Raw genomic sequence first — 19,981 nt, forward strand, 5'->3', positions numbered from 1 at the left:
ATGGTCCAAAACTTGAACCGTACATCATGAAAATATGTTTATGGGACCTTTTTGCCAGTATTAATAATTGAACAATTAGAGTGGTTTACTCTTACTGGCAATAAAGCAGGTGTTAAGATATTCTTAGCTCTTTCGGTAAAGTCACGTTGAAGGGAAACAACGTGACTTTACCGAAAGAGCTAAGAATATGAATTACAGTCACGAAAGCTTTAAATCAAAATTCAGGTGTTAAGATGTTCAAACATCAAATAGATACCTTTTTGCAAGGCATCAAGTCTGCATTAACCACACGTACTTGTGGAAAAATATGCAAACAAACAAACACGCTCTGATAATATATACATTGTGTTTGAAACTGATTGGCCTACACCAGAGACAGCCTTCTTTAGAGCCTTGTCTCACCAGTGTTAGGCCAGAGAACACCAAAAGGAGAAAAAGTACAAAGGCAATGCAAGTATCTGGGCATTTATAGTTTGGGTTGAGCAGTTGTATCTATGGGATCGTTTTTTCCAGTCTCAAATTGATAATACAGAAGATATGTTTTTTGTTTAACTACAAAAAAGGGATGCTACTGCTTCTGCCCATGGTGCAATTGTTATGATACTGGCCTTGAAATCCAGAGGTCGCCAGTTTGATTCCATCTCTCAACACGTGCGTTAAAACAATGAGAAGGTTAATTAAATCCATACTTCTCTGGCCACACGGCAGTATAAATGTCAAATAGACAGTTAGTCGACAGGAAAGGTCATGCTGGTGGGGGTCATAACGTGCGTACTCCTGCCTCTTCCATGCTGTCTGCCCAGCGTGCATGTATGCATGTTGAACTTCTTTCACACACCAACGTAGCCAACCGTGCTAATCAGAGGTGCGCATGAGTTTACCAAATACCCTCGAGAGTGGCCCTCTAGGGCTCCCTCTCGGCGAAAGCCCTTCCACCAGCAGCAGATGCAGGGCTGCACCTTAACATGTTTTGCCCACGGAAGCCTTACAGTCTCAGTAATAATTGTCAAAGCGATTCTGGCCCAGGGAAGTTGTTATAATTTCCACGAGTCATTATCCACTCTTCAGCCAAATAGCAAGGAGTTGCGGAAAACGTTGACGGTCACAGATGCCTGCAAATCATCTTAATTTTCTCTTTTTTTTTTGCAAATTGTGGAAAATGTGTTTGAGTGTACGGAACGAATGTGGGTTTTTAATCACGACCACTCAAGAGAAACAGCCGAAAAGATCCACAAGAAGCTCAACAATCCACCTCAAAGACGTCCACAAACATGTCAATAAATAAGGACATTTCAACAGGCAAATATAGTTTAACACGTAGGATTCGAGACTAATATTATTCATAATAAAGCGTTTTTTGGGTTAGATCGTGTAAATATAAATGCGTCATATTCTTGGTTCTTTCGGTAAAGTCACGTAGAAGGGAAAAATAAAATAATAAAAATATAAATCAAATATGTGTCGTTAAACCCGCCATCACCCGACACAGCCAGTTAGTAAGATGTCACGTCAACAAAACGTGCCACTAAGTTACTACTTCAGCAGACCGGTGTGTTGGAGAGTAAACCCACAACATTGACAATTCGAGACGTTTCGCTGGTGATGACAACCAGCTTCATCAGGCGATTATCCAGAATTGTGACAGTTGATGCTGTCCGTTTACAAAGATAAAATTCTGCATGTTTTTTTTTTCCCCCAATCGCCATTGCAGAGTGCGCTGACCACTGCGAGCACAGCGGCCAGCGAACTCGGCTACAAATCCAGTGCCCCAAGTTGAAATCACGCATCAATGCTGAGTGTTATATAAACCAGTCATAGTACCGAACCCCTTTCAAAGCAACCGCACTTCACTAGGACGGTGAAGTATGGTCAAACAACCCCTATCACCGACACAGCATAGGGAAGGCCCTCAGCCAGCAGTGTATTGAGAAAAGGGCTGTAACTTATTTAAATGCACTAATCATGCCACACTAATTGCAGGAGCTGTTGTGTGTAATTTGGTGTTACCGCTGTGGAAAATATGCATCCTTTTTTAACGGCTTTTGATGAGGAAAAAGCCATGAAGTTGAGTTTAATTACAGAACACTATAATCATTTCTGAAAACGTTTCCCTTGAAACTAAGGATGAAAGTTATGCACCACGCCAGTAAGTAATATATCGTGTTGAAATGTTTATGGTGCAATTTAGCAATTGCTTCTTCTCAAAAGTGTCTTTTTTCTTCATCTATCTGGCAGCTTAGGTGTAAGCACACTTTACAGCAAATGTTTTGGTTGCCGACATGAATGCAGCTTTTGGTGTTTCTCCATGGTGCATTCAGGTACAAAAAATACAAATATTAACGTGGCCAAGGTGGCTCAGAGGTAAGAGCACAAAGACCTGGGTTCAAATCTGGATTTATCCACTGGTGATTAAACTGCAATTTCAAGTAGAGGGAGTTCATGGTTTCAGCCCGCTCACAGAAGACCACACACACAAAATAAATCATTAAACTTGCCTTTTCACTTACATTGGATAAATGTCAGCTCTGAGAATGAAAAATTGAATTTTGACGTCAAGCTATGAAATATTTATCTGCATCACGGTGCGTGGAAAAGTGTTCCGTAAATGTTACGAGAAGGGGCTTTCAGATGCAATTCTATGACATCTACTTCTACAGGCCATTCTCGAACACGTGGGGTGATACACCGCTTTCAAAGAGTTTTGAATGGATGCTGCCCAATAACATGATGAAAAATGCATAAAATCAGCAAAAATACAAAAATATAAATCTGCCCAATATAAGAAAAGAAGGATTGTCCGAGATAGAATCAATAATGGAGACTCCGTGAGGCTTTCTGGATTAATTTGAGGGTCCATTTATAGATATACCACTTATTTCTAATGACCCTCAAGTTCCTCTCAACGGGTGATTTTATATTGTGAAAGTGATGTTAAAATATGTAATAACAGCACTGAGATTGGTGGTAGACACGTCGAGGCTTTGAAATAAAATGCACCTTTCTTCATAATTTCTCCCTATAACTTGAGTAGGGTATCTGTAAATGCATTACCCTGTATTAATAAGTGTTAGTAGAGATCAGATTATTAGTTGCAGTTTTCATTGCTATTTCATATTATATTAGAAAAAAATCTTTGCTGGCTAGATTAGGGAGAGACAGATGGACGGACGGACTCCGAAGGACGTGCAGTTGCTAGCTTAGAAAAAAAAAATTCGCAGAAATGGAATTTAGCAACTTAAGTGATAAATGATAGAAATTATTTTTTGTGTGCAGCCGTTAGAGACCAGGCTGAGACAATTAACTCACAACACTTGTAAAACCAGTTTAATCACAGTTGGCCCAAACCTGGATTTGAACTCAGGTCTCATAGCAGTGGTCACTACGCGCTAGGACCTCTGACACACCGAGCCACTTTGGCATTTTAAAAATTTGCGCGTTTCTTTTAAATGTTTTAAAGAAACAACAATGCCCTCGAAAAAAACATCAAAACGCCGCGGCTTTCAAAGGCCCCGCCGAATTCCGCAACGACATTGTTGAGGACCGCGCACCTGGATAAATGCGGAGGTGGCTAATATTGTCCGGGGCACGATGGCAATCTAGCGCTATGGCTGAGCCGCCCTGGGCGATGGGTCCAGGGATGGGAGGAGAGGGCGGTTGGCGGGGGGGCTGTGCGGACAGGGCTCGTGTGATTGTGGGACAACCTCGCCTTCCTCACATCGTCAGGGCCAGGGCCATCCTCTGCACGGCGCCTCGGCGCGCCAGCGTTGTGGCGCGGCGCTAATTTCATGCTTCCGAGCCTTTGCCCCCCCCCTCCCCGCGCGCGCACTTTGCGTCAAAGTCAAATGCTGTTGGCCCTTCGAAGGCCTCACCGAGCCCCGAAGGGCGAACTGAGTGAGAATCGTTTCTGGGAAGGTCGTGGCAAGTAGCAGTCGCCCGCACCGCACTCTCTACTCACTGCAGGGATGCTTTTGAGAAAATTATTCGCAAAAAAACGTTCAACATAGATACATACCACCTTCGCCTGAATTATTCCTATTTTAATGCAGGGTGATTTAGTTTATTTTAATGCAGGGTGATTTAGTTTATTTTCGTTTTTTTATTCCGCGTGTTTAATTGCTGTGTGCATCATTGCGTTGTGGGTTTGCCGCGATCCAATAATGTGGCCTGATATTTGATTAAAATCTGGCGTTCAAAATAAGGATAATTATTGTAAATTATTTTACGCAAATATTTAATTTAGACGTATTCAACTGTAACATGTCTCTCAAATGCTACTGATATCAGCTCTGAAATTCAGAAAGTAAAAAAAAATGTACTAGAAGTAAAGCATATTATAAACACAAGGCATATATATTTATTTATTTTAAATTATGTTTAGCTGAACCTGTAGTGAGCAGCCCTGCAGATGAATGTTCAATGCAATAGAACCACCAACACTTGGATCGAAACACGCACTCCGACTAATTCATTCACATTCACGCCCTATTATTACATCCGGAAAAAATATCGCCCTGGGCTCTCTCAAAATAACAACGTTGTGAAAATATCTGCGGGGGGGGGCGGGCGGGGGGTTGAAATGACGAGGGTGGTAATGCACAGGCACAAACCTGCATACTAAATGCAGTGTCCATAATGAATGGCGACTGGATGCAGGTGAAGGTTAGTGTCCAAATACTTTGTATTGAGCCGCAGCTAAGCGCAGACACCAAACTCCAGGACATTAAACAAGCTTTGTGTGCATGCCAAGTCAGGTATCACATTATTTTCCACGGCACTGCATTTACGAGAGAAACCTTTGAATTATACCAATTCCTCTGCAATACATGGGGGGTAGGGGAAATACGTGCGTCAGATGGTAAAGGTACAGCCGCAGGCCCTGCAATGACCTGCTCGTGCCACTTCTGGCAGAAGGGCCTCCATCAGAGGGTGCTCAAGAGAGTCCCTCTAGATGGCATTTGGCCTACTCTTCCACGCCGGCCAGATAACTTGGAAGACATGGGAGAATCCACACTTCATCCCACCGCATGTGACCTGCCGATTGACTATTATGTTGGGTTAGATCACGTGAAAATAAATGTGTTGTTAACGCACCACCACCCGACGCAGCCAATTAGTATACGGTTCGTCACGTAAACAAAGCGTGCCAAATTATTTGCGAATTCAGCCCACCGGTGTGTCGGAGAGTAAATCCACAACATTTACAATTTGAGTACTACGTTTCGATGGTTATTACATCCAGCTTTATTGGGCGATTTCTCCAGGGTTAATGACACATTTATGAGATCTAACCTCCCAAAAACTCTTTAGTATGAATAATATTTGTCGCAAAAGCCTACGTGCTAAAACTATGATGTACCCATTCATACTGCTGGGTGGACAGAGATGGGAGGTTTTTAAGAAACTCATTCATTGTTTCGACTGCCGCACCTGGAGAAGGAATCGCACCAGTGACGATCTCTGGATTGCAAGTCCAGTCCAGGGTGGTACTACACCACAGCAGCATCTCATGTCAGATGCTAGTCAGCATTAATTTTACATATATACATATATAAAACATAAGTATGCATTTCTAAATGGGTTACCGATTAAAGCATTAATAATTAAGAGTGCGAATACAAATTTTCAAGTGTTCACAAAATTTCACAGGTCTGTGCATATCCTTTGAATATTAAAACGTTGAGCAATTCCCTGACATGAACGCACTAACGTTACAAAAACAGCCTCCCCGAAATCTATTTCAGCGAGCGATGAACTCTGGCTTATCCCACAGCAGGCTTTTGCATTGCCCCAGCGGTGTCTGAAGAAGGCCATGACCTAATATGTGGCAGATAATTCACACTCACACCTTGGTTACTCTGGACAGATACGGCCGGTGGTATTCCGCTATGATTGAGCGTCGCTCGCTCGCCAACTTCACTCCAAATTTACAGCACTTTCCATCGCCAGTTTTGGCACAGATTTAATTGTTACCACTCACGTAAATAAAACGGCTCCTTTGTGTTGGCTTGCTAGGTCTCTAGCCATTAGCCAGAAGGGCACACGCGGACAAGGCTGATAAACAGGGCCACCTCCAGCGAGGGTCTTGAGTGCGCCAGTGCACACCAACATTAACAAACAACCGTCTGCTGCCTCGCAAGTACCGAGGCTCTTAAAACATTGTCCAAGTCAGCAGTGAACGAGATAATGAGCCAATCGGCACTAATGTAAACCCTCTCACCCTGACCTCTACTCCACCCCTTTTTACATTCCCCGGCGAGTTCCTGACGCCAGCTAAACAAGCCAACCGGGGGGGGGGGGGGGTCAGGGACCTCCGGCGCAATTGACTTCGCAACAGGCACCAAAGCCCCCCTCCGAAGGCCGTGAGATCACGACGTGATTTCGGTCCGATCGATATCAAACCCGACGAGGGCTCGGCGCCGCTTGGGAACCTCGCTTTGGGGAGGAGAGGGGGGGGGGGGCGGTGGTGGTGGTGGTGGTGTCAAAGTGTTCACACGGAGTCGCTCAGGGCCCTCTGTGCGCTCGCCAGGATTTGCATGACCGTGGTGACGGGTCAACAACTGCCGTGCGCTCGGGCCATCCTGCTACGTCCGCTCGCGGTGCGTCCCCTTTATATATATAAAAAATATATATATACATACACACAAAAATTACTTTTAAAAAATTTCCATTACAAAAAATTGTCGCAGATTGCCAAGGGAGTTGAGGAGCGCACTCGGACAGCTCGGTTGCCATTACAAAAAGCTGATTTGAAAGTCCTTAAAGTCTCGAAAGAGGCATGCAGAGAGAGAGAGACCTGCTAGAAAATCAATAACACCACACGAGTGGACGTGCAAAGGTTTTTTCCCAGTTGAGGCGTCGTGCCCGAGACGGTCCCAGCAGCGGTAGCGGCCCTCGGCTTAAATCACCGCGGAATTCGCAACAAAACCATCAATTGATGACGGCCTCCTGTGTCACAGACATGTCATAATTCAATCGTGGGCAGCTAGAAATCGACTCGGTCCCGTTAATAGAAACTCTCGGCTGTTCGCACGTATTTGATGCCTTTGAAGGAAATTGTCATTTCAAAGAGCAAAAAGCACTGAACGAATCGTCCCGCCAATGCTTGCGACGTTTTCTCACAAGTCCTCGTATACATTCTCTCAAGACGAGAGCCGTGCTTTTAGACCCAAACCCAATCAACGTGGTGAATACATAAACTATCATTATGCATAATAACCAGGCTACAGTCTACACTATAGACTGCCAGGACACTCACTCAGTTTAATAACCAGGCTACAGTCTACATTATAGACTGCCAGTACACTCACCAAACTTAATAACCAGGCTACAGTCTACATTAAAGACTGCCAGCACACTCACCAAACTTAATGACCAGGCTACAGTCTACATTCTAGACTGACAGTACACTCACCAAACTTAATAACCAGGCTACAGTCTACATTAGTGTTTTTATTTTATTTCTATTCACTTTTTTTTTTCTATCTACGTGACTTTACCGAAAGAACCAAATAATAAGAACAAAGAATATCATTATGCATTCACCAAGTTATTTTAAAACACTGAAACCTAAGCTATATACGGGATTACTGATTGAAGATAATAATGTGTGCTTGACAAAACTTCTTCACAATAATTTATATCCAACGTGTGAATTGTCTTACCAACGATGTTGATAATCATTTTTACCACTTGGTCTACCATGTGTTACCAATAATGGTTGGCTACGTATGGTGTGAAAGAAGTTCAACATACATATCTACAAACAAAATGACCTTGTTTTTATTGTGGATGTCATCTTGTTGTTAAGGCCGATGTTTTTGTTTGTTAGATGCTGTATGCATCCAATTTCCCCTCCCGACGTTCAAGCGATTGGACGGATTGTCACGATGTTCGGACGCGATTCAATTCGAGAATCAATTCTAACTGTACACTGTGGTGGAACGAGGTGCTTCTACATGGCTGGAGGTGTGACATCCTATTATCTGCGATAAATGTGTCAAAAACATTAATTCTCACACGTGCAATGTGATGCAAGGACCATGAGCTTAAGGGTAGATTAATCAATGCAGTCATGCATCGCTAATAAAATGTGATGTAGCTTTTATGAACAGCCTGATTTTATTCCTGTACAATCTTGTGAATGTAGTTTTTTTTATTTACAAAGAGTAAATTCATGAACAATTATTACTCGGTGTTGAAACCAAAATTAAGATTTTACATCTCAATACAGCCACAACATTACACACATATTGTTAAACAATCACATTGCTGTAAATTATGAAACGTAATTGATTACACAGATCCCCCGAGAAGATGTCCAAATTACCCCAACAATCTAGTTTCTGGCCGAATTGTAACAACAGTGCAGAAATAATAGGGGTTTTCCCCTTTTTTCTGGCAACGAAACTGAAACCTTTTTACAAGGATTCATGTCTGCATTAACCACAATACCTGCAGTCAAAATGCAAAAAAAACATACTATGATAATATATGATAATATATGCATTGTCCTTGAAACTGATTGGTCCACACCAAGGGACGGCTTTCTTTTGAGCCTCGACCCAATTGGTCGAGCACCAATTGGTCGAGCACCAATTGGTCGAGCACCAATTGGGTCGAGGCTCAAAAGAAAGCCGTCCCTTGGTGTGGACCAATCAGTTTCAAGGATAATGCATATATCATAGTATTTTTTTGTGTTTGCATTTTGACTCCAGGTATTGTGGTTAATGCAGACATGAATCCTTATAAAAAGGTTTCAGTTTTGTTGCCAGAAAAAAGGGGAAAAACCCAATTATTACATTTTGGTACTGGCAAAGGAGGTCTAATGATGAAACAGTGCAGCAGTAATATAATTAACTGTACATGAAACTGCACGCATGGCTACCTTTTTAAATAGAGGCCTTAATAACTCAATCAAGCAGCAAACATTATCATCTGCGGTTTGAACTACAGAGGAATTAACGTGATAAAAATGGCCCAACATTCGAGAAATTAGATAATCGTTACGCTGCGTACATTCACCACATTGGTTTATAGCAATAACGAGCGTTATAAACGTTGGGGAAGATAAATTCAATCATCGGTGCGGTGTTGATAGAAAGGGCACAAATAAAGGTTGCAGCCCTGCAACTGCTCGCTTACGCCACAGACCCCTCCTAGACGATATTTGGCCTACTCTTCCGCAGTGGACTTGTATGTGTGTATGTTGAACTTCTTTCGCACAGTAGGTAGCTAACCGTGCCACTAATCAGAGGTGCGGAGAAAGGACAATAAACTAAACACACACAAAAATACCACTATCTGACAAATGTCTTTGGAAGAGGTGGGATCACCCGTACTCTACACCCACCACACACGACCTGCCGATTCACTAACAATGCTGTACCCATTTATACTGCTGGGTGGACAGAGGCATTGAAGAAACTTTGCTTCCGTGTTAAACTTAATAAATATTAATAGGTATTTGTTCTATGCTATTCTCGTGTTTGCCAATATGTTCAGGAGCAAGAGGTCAATGTCTATTTATGCTAGCCACGAGAGGGCTTCAGGAGAGAGAGAGAGAGTTAGCGTAGTTTAACTATTTCTCTTTTGAAGGAGCGCAGACTACAATGGTGTACTATGATCCATAGTTTGGGTTTCATGGCCACATTCGCTCGACTGTGGCTTGCCTTTCATTTTTCATTTTATGAAGGACATGTGTGTATCAGCCTCTCGATGCTCTAATTTGGGTGTTGATTACCCCCATGCTGTGGTCTTCGAGGATTGTCAAAGCCAGGAAGTGCGAAGTTTGGTTCTCAAGTAAACTGTTTATTCGGGATGTTCGCGTTGCTCCGCTCTGTTCGCCAGCGTTCGTCCGGATCTGGATGAGATTCTGGGATGGTGATAGGCGCGTTCACCAGAAGGGAAATTGGGACTTGAGTCAGCAGGGGAGGTACATTGTTGAGGCCTTGGTTTATGGGTTGGTTGTCATTGGCGAGGGAATGCGTTCGTCGCTAGCAGTTTGCAGCCTCTGCGAACATTTGTTCGCAAAATGTTCGCCTAAATAGGGACCCAGGGGATTGGTTTCAGTGTTCCGGTTATGATGCACATTGCGTTATTTAAATGTGATTCTAGAAATTTTGTGTACGAGCTCCCGGACCACGCTAGAGCAAAATAATTTGCCACTGAGTAGACCAGGGAGAGAGGGCAACAGTTCCCAGGTCCCAGGGCATCAGCTGAAGTGCCCCCAAGTCCTTCCTGAAAGTTTCTGTAGCAGGGCGAGTCTTGATTTTGTCTTTTCACAGATCTCTTTGATGTATGTGTACTGAGCGACTTCCGCGACACGTCGTGTAGAGGGTACTTCCTTTATTTCTCACACTGGGCACAACACAGGCCAACACTTCTTCTTCTCACTCTTGAGTACAACACTTAGATATGAACGTCTCTACTGGCTACACGCACAGCCGATCACTCGGCGTGGTCCCACCGCCCTCGCTCGGCCACGCCGCTTGCTGGCGGCGTTACGACGACGGCGATGGAAACCCGCAGGAGATCTTCCACGTGGCCGCACGACGGAGAGAGATGTCGGCGAGCAGCGACGCAGCCAGCACCCAGGACCCCGCACGCGAGCCCCGAGCCCCGGGTCCGCTCCCCGTTATATCCCCCCAGGGCGTGGCTAAGCCCCGCCTCCGGCCACGCCCTCTCGTGGAACCTTCGAGCAGGTTCCCGGAGTACCTCGGCTAACCCCACCTGTTACCTTTGCCCCAGATACCTCTCCTTCTCTGATTGGCTGTTACTTTAACCGTGCCCGTACCCGTGATTCCCTTTTCCGGCCAGCAGATGTCACCCTGTCATTACATATGTATGCATGTCGAATTTCTTTCGCACCGTACGTAGCCATCCGTGCTTATCGGAGGTGCGGGGAAGGACAACAAATGAAACGCAAAAAAATGTTGCTGTGGAGTTTGATAACCCTTAGATGCCTTTTGAGTGCGGTCATTGCGCGCTAAGCTACCACAGACGGGACACATGAAGGGTGGTATCTACTTCATAATTGTTCTGGTGCAAAAAAAAGCACTTTTGGTGGTTTTGGAAGGATTTGATTGGAGTCTCCAGCGACGGTAATATGCCTCCAATACGGTGAGATCAGCTGTTGGAGTGTTGCCAATGTTCTCGAGGCTAATGCGCCGTGTAGCAATTGCGAGTGGGTGCAACAGCTCAAGAGGGAGATTGAATAAACCTGCGCATTGTTTTAGTCGCCGTGTTGGGATGTGGAGCCGGTAATCTTTGAAGTCCAGTGTGCTAACCAATTTATAAGGAAGTTGCCAAAGGATTTTGGAAAGTAGGTATTTTAAAAGCACGACAGAACCACGTTTATTAAGTTCGCTGTTCAACAGTCGTGCCTATGAATGTTCAGTCAACGGTACTTTATAATACAATTATACGCAAAAAAAGAACTAAACATGACCGAAGGTTACCAACGCTTTTCTCTCATAATACGTGCATGTTCAAAACGAAAACATATCTTGCCCTCATCCAAAAAAATTTGTGAAAGTGTTTATGATGACCACAACAATGATCAAGTAAATGAGTATGCGATTATAACCCAGCGGGCCCTAGACTGGACTGTGTTGTCTTGGTGTGATATGGGACCCTTCTTGTTTAGTTGCCTTGCCTAAGCTTGCATTTAGTGTTGAAATATTGGCAGCATTTTATGTACTTATGCAACGTGTATTTACACACTTTTGTTTATTTTTATTTAGTTATTTTTACTTCATGACTTACTAACCTTTGTTTTTTTTATTTTTTGTGCTGTTTGTTGTTGTGACTTGCTGACGCGGCCCTACTGGACATCTGTTTAAAAAAAAAGAGCTTTATAGCTCATCCGATTCCTCCTGCAGTCTAAATAAAGACTCAAATTCTGTACGGACGCTTGTGTACGAGGATAAATATTTTCACCCGGCTGCTTACCTCGGTGCCCAAAGCCAAGGCTGGTGCTGCGGTTATTCCACGATGTCAGACGTGAAACCCCGAGCTGCACTGGGACCATCCCTGCAATGGCCTCTCTGCTCGGTAGCCACCTCCCCCCTCCCGCCGACCTCCACCACGCCCCGCAGTCGGTACCGGATTATCCTAGTAACATAAGTAGCTACATATGTAGTAGCTACCACACATGTAGTAGCTACTACATGTGTGGTAGCTAGCTACACGTGTAGTAGCTACTACATGTGTAGTAGCTACTACACATGTAGTAGCTAGCTGTAGTAGCTACTAAATGTGTAGTAGCTACTACACACTACATATGTAGTAGCTACTACACATGTAGTAGCTACGGGTCCCGCACTTTCAAGGGCCCCGCGCTAAATGCTTTCAAGCTATCAATTCCGGTTCAGTGATTCTGCACTTGCTCTATTACTATAGCACTAGACTGCCTTCAACTTTTATAAACGACTGGGTGTTTAAGATTAGCGATTTGTCGTATTATCTGGCTGTGTAGCAAATGAAAAAATGCAATTACTTTACTATGCAAGTTAAACATTTGTGTGTTTTAATATATTTTTTTTATTTAGGGCCCCTTTATAACATATGCTACAGGCCCCACACTCGCTTAATCTGGCACTGCCCGCAGTCGGAGGCAAGTGATCTCGTGATCTTAATTATATTCTATTTTTATCACGGTTTAAATGCACACTTGGGTCAGCTTATGGCATCCCAATTTAATTATACATATTGTAATTTTCAGCAGTTTTTTAAATGCAAATTTTCAGCTATTTTTCAATAAATTAAAGATGTGACCCTGCTGAAGTGGACTCCGAGACGTCACGGCTGTTTTCCAAGGAAGCTCGGGCGCTGGGCACGTTTGCGCACTTTTGCAAGGGAACAAGCGAGCCAAGCGAGCAAGTGGTACCGCAACACCCAAAAGTCAGCTCAGCCGGTGAGGCTGCAATACAAATTCTGGCTCAGCCCACGCTGGATTTTCAAAATTGTGCCGTCTCACTTAATAAGGGGCACCGTGGTGGCGAGATGTTAACTACCTCGCCTGGTATAGAGGAGGTCGTGGGTTCGATCCCGACCCTGATGCCTGTATATGTGGAGTTTGTGTGTCTCCCTCCTTGCGGTCGCATGGATTTTTCTCCGGGTCCTCTGGTTTTCCCTCCACATTTTGAATCAACGTCACGCGTTTAGAGTATTTGGCTGCTATACATTCCCGTGTTGTGAACCGTTTCGCTGAGCTATCATTTGTTGCCACGCCACCTCTGATAAAGCACGGTTGCCTACGTACGGTGCGAACAAAGTTCAACACATGTTCGTACATACATACGAAAAAGAGCCATGTAGCTCAGTGGGCCTTACCTGGTAAAAAAAAAGTTTAGTTATATATAGGAATATTTTTTACACAGAGAATAGGATGTGAGCCATTTCAGCTCTATAATCAAAGGTCCAATATTCAAAGAAACTTGTGCATCTCTGCCTTTCAAGTCCTGTAGTCCCAGAAAAGGCCAAGGTTTTCCCCCCTGACCACTCTTGCCATTTCCTCCTCCCACTCCTAGCCTAATCAAAGTAAAGAAGGTAATGGTACAGCCCACCGGTTGCCTGCTCCCACCACTTTCTGGCAGAATGAACGGTATTTGGCCTACTCTTCCACACTGGCTAGTTTAGTTTCGTGGAAATAAATGCGCGTGGGAATGCGGCATCAGATCGTTGTACCTTGTGGTCCTGGAAGTACCGAGCCGCTCCAATTCCTCCTTGCTCCTCTCCCGTCCAGAGCACCAGCCGCATCGTCCTTTTGGGCCTCAGACCTGCGAGGGGAAAACAGCGAAGTTGAACCTCCCCAGGGCAGCCTGATGTGCGTCAATACCTTCCAGCAAAATCGGCCGTGATCAATCCACTGCTGGATGAAGGGCTCCCCAAACCCATTGACGTCTCTCGCGTTTCCTGCGCGGTGCAACAATCCACCTAGGACCTGCGCACGAGCTGATTCTGATGGAGACAGCTCCTGGGCAGACGCCCCCTTTCTCAGGCGACGCCCTGTTCCTTCACTGCCGCTCTTTTATTATTCTTGACCATCTGCCATCGTTCCTTCTAGCCACGGCGTCTTCTGCACAGGCCCACTTACCTCCCTTAACAGTTCGCGAGATGTCATTCACCTGCATCTCACCTCTAATCCGCGTCTCCCTCCTTCTGTGTCTCAATGTAATTCCAAGCGTGCCCATCTCCATGCTCGTTTGAGTACTACTCAGTCTTGGTTCCGTTTTGTCGGACTAAATTACAGCGCGTAGTGTTAAGGGTGTCAACAGGCAGACGAATGCTTGAGAGGGTGAACCTCCTGGCGTTTGCGAGACACAGTCATACGCTGAGGCCACCGTCCTATGTTCTTTAGAAAAGCTCCAGCGGAGCCCAGTGCGTCTGGGGTAACCCATGGCATGCAATTACTATGCCACGTTTTTTTTTGGGCTGCGGTGGATAAAACTACACGCCATCTGACTGATTGCGGCCATCATGAAGTTCCAAGTCACATTCTTGCAGCAGTGAATTAGCTCAGAGATATCACCCGTGGCTCATTGCTGTGCGACTAAGCTTACTAATCTCGCTGAAATCGGGAACATCAAGCAAGGATACTAGCTAGAGCATTCTTTCTCTCTCTCTTTTTCTCTCTCTCTTTTTCTCTCTCTCTCTCTCTTACTCCCTCTTGTCTTTCTCTGTTTTTTTTTTTCATACAACGCAGATGTAGAATACTAAGTTTATATATCAAGGGTAAAGGTGCAGCCCTATCATTGATCATTCATCAGAATCAGAATATTTATTGACACTGAAGGAGTCCAATGAGCCATAAAGCTCTTTTTCACAGATGTTCAGTTCATGCCACTCCTGACGGAAAGGGCTCCCTTAGAGGCAGCTCTAGAAAGCTCCTTATAGGTAGTATTTTGGCCTGATATTTCGCGCAGGCCAGCCGTATTGGAAGAGGTGGGGGTTACCCACACTTTACCCCACCACACGTGACCTGCCAACAGACCAACTGTGGTGCACCTAATTATACTGCTGGGTGGACAAAGTCGGGAGGATTTAAGAGCCTTGCACCGTTGCTTAAAGCCAGTAGATCAACCGGCAAATTCTGAATTGAATGCCCAGTGTGCTAACAATGACACCACAACACCGTCCCTTTGTTTTCGCGTATATATATACATGTGCGTGTGTATGAAGGGCTTTTGAAAGTGAAACAATGGCCACATTAATACAAGTTATTAAGCACACTCTTGGCTTGGGTTTAACACACTAATGCCCATTTTGAGCCACGTGTAATCGAGAGCGTCATCATGCCAGAAAGGTTGGGTTTGACAAAACATTCACCACTCCAAGGTACAGAATGGAAACATGGAAACTGAAAAAGCATTAAAGACTTGCTCCACTTCAGAAAGCTACTGACAGGTGTTGACATTGGCAGGTCTTATACATTAATTGTAAAGCTATATAGTTGAAATGTGTCCTCTCATCATAATATATACCGGAATCAATGTTGATTAGCACCTGGACTCCACGTGGTTACTTATTCTAAAAAAAAGAAGCCTTTTTATTCTGTGGATTGGGTACGGATAAAATCTGACTAAAGCGTAAAAATTTCTAAAGGAAAATATTTTCATTCTGTGAAACTCCATCAAGATATTTTTCAATGGTCTGTCATTTTAAAGCACCTAAAATTCAGCAACAAAAAACCACTGTTAAATCAATGGTAGAGAAGAGATGTATTTACATTTGAAAGCTATTTAATGTATATTTGTTTTCTTTCGTTCAAAAGAAAATTATTTGATCATTCCAATTAGGCTTGAATTATTAGCAACATGGATCTGAACGACAAGCTGCATGATTAGTCTTTTTTTAAGAATCAATCTCTGCAAACACGGTCGACTTTTTCCCCCATTCTCAATTTAAAAAGAAAACAACCACGAATTGATATTTCTCGACGCTTGTGGAAAAAAAAAAGAATCGCCATTCTTAGTTCGGCATCAATAACAAAGCCACGGGGCACAAGTTTTCAAGCAACACAAAGAGTTAAAACCATCGCCTGTTGTAGCACGCCAGGTGCCATTCAAACAGCGAACGATGTCAGGCCGGTGTCCTGCTGCGCTCGCCGCTTAAAAATCTCGCTGCCGTCCGTAGGACGTCAGCGCTTGCATCTCAAATTTTTCTGCTCCACCAGGCTCATAAGCAAGCTCCCGACAGCGTCGTCTGCCGCCCTAAATTTAACTACAGCACTTCGATAGCTGTGCCGTGGTGTAACGGTCAGCACACTGGGTTTCCAGAGGTCACCGGTGGTTCGATTCAATCTCTCAGCAAGGCAATTGAAAGTCTCAAATTTCCCCCACCCCCACCTCTTCTGTCCACCCAGCAGTGTAAATGGGTACCAACGCAGTTAGTCGATCACCAGGATTTCCATGTGATGCTTTATATGTGGGTACTCGAACCTCGTTCAAAACGCATAGCCAGTGTTGAAGAGTAGGCCAAATCCCGTTCATTCTGCCAGAAAGTGGTGTGAGCAGGCAACCGGTGGGCTATACCATTACCTTCTTTACTTTGATTAGGCTAGGAGTGGGAGGAGGAAATGGCAAGAGTGGTCAGGGGGGAAAACCTTGGCCTTTTCGGGGACTACAGGGCTTGAAAGGCAGAGATGCACAAGGTCCTTTGAATATTGGACTTTTGATTATAGAGTTGGAATGGCTCACATCCTATTCTCTGTGTATAAAATATTCCTATATATAACTAAACTTTTTTTTTATTTCACCAGATAAGGCCCATTGAGCTATATTGCCCTTTTTCAGAAGCAACCTGGCCACAAATGATAGCTCAACGACATGGCTTATGATGTGGAAATGGAAATCAGCCAAGTACTCTAAACGCGTGTTTTTATAATTTGGAGGGAAAACCCCGGAGAAAAATGTACCAATAATAAAGGAGCATATGGATACAAAGTATTGATATTGTGTCGAGAAAGAAAAGAAGGCAAAAACAAGGGCTAATGTCATGAGGTCATATGAAAAGGGGATTGAGGACTCCGCACGACAAAAGGTGCAAGGGAAGGGAGGCACACACAAGTGGAAGAATCTTCTCACTCAAGAGACGTGGAGGAGTGGAGCAAAATGCGGCGGTCGCAAATAAATCAAATAAAGGGACAGTAGAGAGCCACAGGATCAGCGGAGAGGGCGGCAGATTCCCCAAAAAATAAACCAAACTAAATAACTATAGTTAACTTAAGATGCATACCCGCAAAATGAAATATTTTTTTTAACATTGTCCCAAAACAAATGGTAAAGATAAACCGAGAAATTTGATAATTTTACCACTTTGTATTCCTAGGACTATTTTATCCATAAACAAAGGGGAGTCATGCAGCTAAGTCATATTCACGTTACTTAAACGTTGTTTCGAGACACTAGTCACTGCAAAACTTCACTTCGAATGAAACAGTCATTACAACTTTCCTTCGCGTTAGATTTTTCGAAAAACCATGAAGCCATTCACACTTGGGCTCAGCGATAGTCCTGAAAGTTACAGGTGTTACGGACGCCTTCTGTGTTAACTGCAAAATGTGTGCGCAAATTGCTTTTCGCTCACAAAAAACATAATGAAACGTTTACGCTTGCCTCCCTCCATATAATTAAAATGGAATACTAATGGCCTTAACCAACACCTTTGTCAGCTGTGTGTGTGTGTGGCCCTCTCATGTTTAATGCACGAAGGCAGATTTTATTCCTTCCGCTCAAATGTTAAGGTAAAAGGAGCGGCGGCACCAACGATTGCGAGCCCGCTCCACTTTGACGGAAGGGCGTCCCCAATGCAAGCGGAACCAGAGAACCCCTATGGAGGGTGTTTTGGCCTATTCTTCCACGCTGGACGCACTTCTTTGCAGAGGTGGCAGTGTCCGCAACTATGCCATACCAAACGCGACCTGCCGAACAACGAACTGCAGTGTACCCTTTTATACCGGTTGGGTAGACAGAGGCAAGGAGATTTTAAGCAGCTTGCCCATTCTTTCACTAACACAAAAGAAAACTATTTTTATTTTACCAGGTAAGGCCCACTGAGCTATATAGCTCTTTTTCAGAAGCGGCCTGGTCACGATAGCTTAACGAAGTGGCTTATCACGTGGAAATGTATAGCAGCAAAATACTGTAAACGCACGTTCATTCTAAATGTGGAGGTAAAACCGGAGAACCTGGAGAAAACCCCATGCGACATGCAAACTCCAAATATAAAAGCTTCAGGGTTGGGATAGAACCCACGACCTTCTGCATACCAGGCGAGGCAGATAACATCTCGCCACCGCGGCGCCCCAACGTTGGGAGTTCGAACCGGCGACTTCTGGATTGCAGGTCCAGTGTGCTGACCGTTACACCACGACAGCATCCTCCTGATGTTTAATCTATGGAGGCAAGTAATTCTACCGTGTGATGTAAACCAGGTTAAAAGATTAATGTAATTGCACCGCCATTAATCTTTTCCAAAGCCGCTGGAAAATAAATAAAATCCATCACACGGCTCCTCTCGACCTACCGGTGTCTCCGCAAAAACAAATTGAGCCAACACGTGGCGAGCACGAAGCCCTTTTTTAGCGGCACGGCCCGGTCAGACGCCTCGTGGGTCGCCTCTCAAATTGCCGAGCCCAGCCCCGCGTCACACGGCCCATTCATGAGGGTGAGCTCGCATCCAATTTAAACATCACACACACACACACTGCCGCTCCTGTGACACACGATGCTGAGCGCCGGCGGAAATTAGCAGACGCTCCGACTGCCGCGCGCAACACGCTTGCCGTTCATTCAGCGACGTAATTGCCAGAGTTGGGCAACGTGAAAATAAAACGAAAAAGGACTCCATTTAGTTCGAATTCATGTACAGAGCAGGTTTTACCCGGAGGACCGTGTGTTACTCAATAAGGTATCTGAAGGCTGCGACGTGATAGAACGTGTTGCTGTGGGATATTGATATTACGACCGCAAACTGCCGGAGAGGTTCCGTCCACCGAGGAGATGGAGCGCTGAAATCGGCTCGTGCGCAGGGGGTAGGTGGATTTAATGCACCGCAGGAAACGTGAAAGATGGAGAGGGTTAGGGAAGGCCTTCATCCAGCAGTGGATAAAGCAAGGGCTGAATACGATGATTACAACTACACGACGTTTCGATCGCAACACAAGCAACCATCATCAGGTGAAACCAACGCGTCAGCAGGAGAACTGCTGACGTCAGCAGTTCTCCTGCTGTATTTGTTGCACCGCCTCTAACGTTGCTTGTGTTGCGATCGAAACATCGCGATCTTTTAATTTTCTATCTACGTGACTTTACCGAAAGAACCAAAGAGTATGGATTCCTGCAGTCACGAAAGCTTCAAATCAAGATCACAACTACACGTTAAGAACACTACGGGTGTAGTGTTGTTTATTATACATTTCCCATTAATCATACCAATGGTTGTGGAATACACGGAGGTGATTATGAATGGGGAAACGTACAATAATAACTTACCTTCATGACACGCTGTGTGTGTGTGTGTGCATTAAGTAATGGCAATGTCAACAACACACCTTACAACCTCTGCCTGTGCCGACACTCATCAACGTGGATTGTCACTCTAACGCGTCGGCTTCAGGTTATCACGTCGTTCTGTTCTATTGAAGACCGGGATCGGGTGGATTGCTTCACTAATCTAGCAAATCGCACGGTGATGCTGGTTGATGTGATTACCAGCGAAACGTCGTACTATTCAAATTGTAAATGTTGTGGATTTACTCTCCAACCCACCGGTGGGCTGAAGTAGTAACTATGTGGCGGTTTGTTTACGTGACAAATCCCTTACTAATTGGCTGCGTCAGGTGGTGGAGGGTTACGACACATTTATGCTTCCGCGATCTAACCCAAAAAAACCCTGATTATGAATGCCACTCACCCATTCAAATGATCACAACCTCCTTTTGTCTGGCCTCGCAATATCCCGCCCTCGCATCCCTTCAATC

At 44.5% G+C, this 19,981-nt stretch overlaps 1 protein-coding gene across 4 annotated transcripts in view; it reads right to left on the reverse strand.

Annotated features, from left to right (window-relative positions):
* The window catches only part of CPQ (carboxypeptidase Q), an 82,899-nt gene that overhangs the window by 29,560 nt on the left and 33,358 nt on the right, over positions 1-19,981 (reverse strand). For all 4 annotated transcript variants that reach the window (XM_076066541.1, XM_032952926.2, XM_032952929.2 and 1 more), the window contains one exon: positions 13,687-13,778. In XM_076066541.1, coding sequence (XP_075922656.1) covers positions 13,687-13,778 — 92 coding nt within the window. The remainder of the gene's footprint in view (positions 1-13,686; positions 13,779-19,981) is intronic.

The sequence above is a fragment of the Petromyzon marinus genome, chromosome 12 (genome assembly GCF_048934315.1).
Source record: "Petromyzon marinus isolate PM22_M1 ecotype Great Lakes invasive population chromosome 12, UKy_Petmar_22M1.pri1.0, whole genome shotgun sequence".
NCBI classification, from domain to species: domain Eukaryota; kingdom Metazoa; phylum Chordata; class Hyperoartia; order Petromyzontiformes; family Petromyzontidae; genus Petromyzon; species Petromyzon marinus.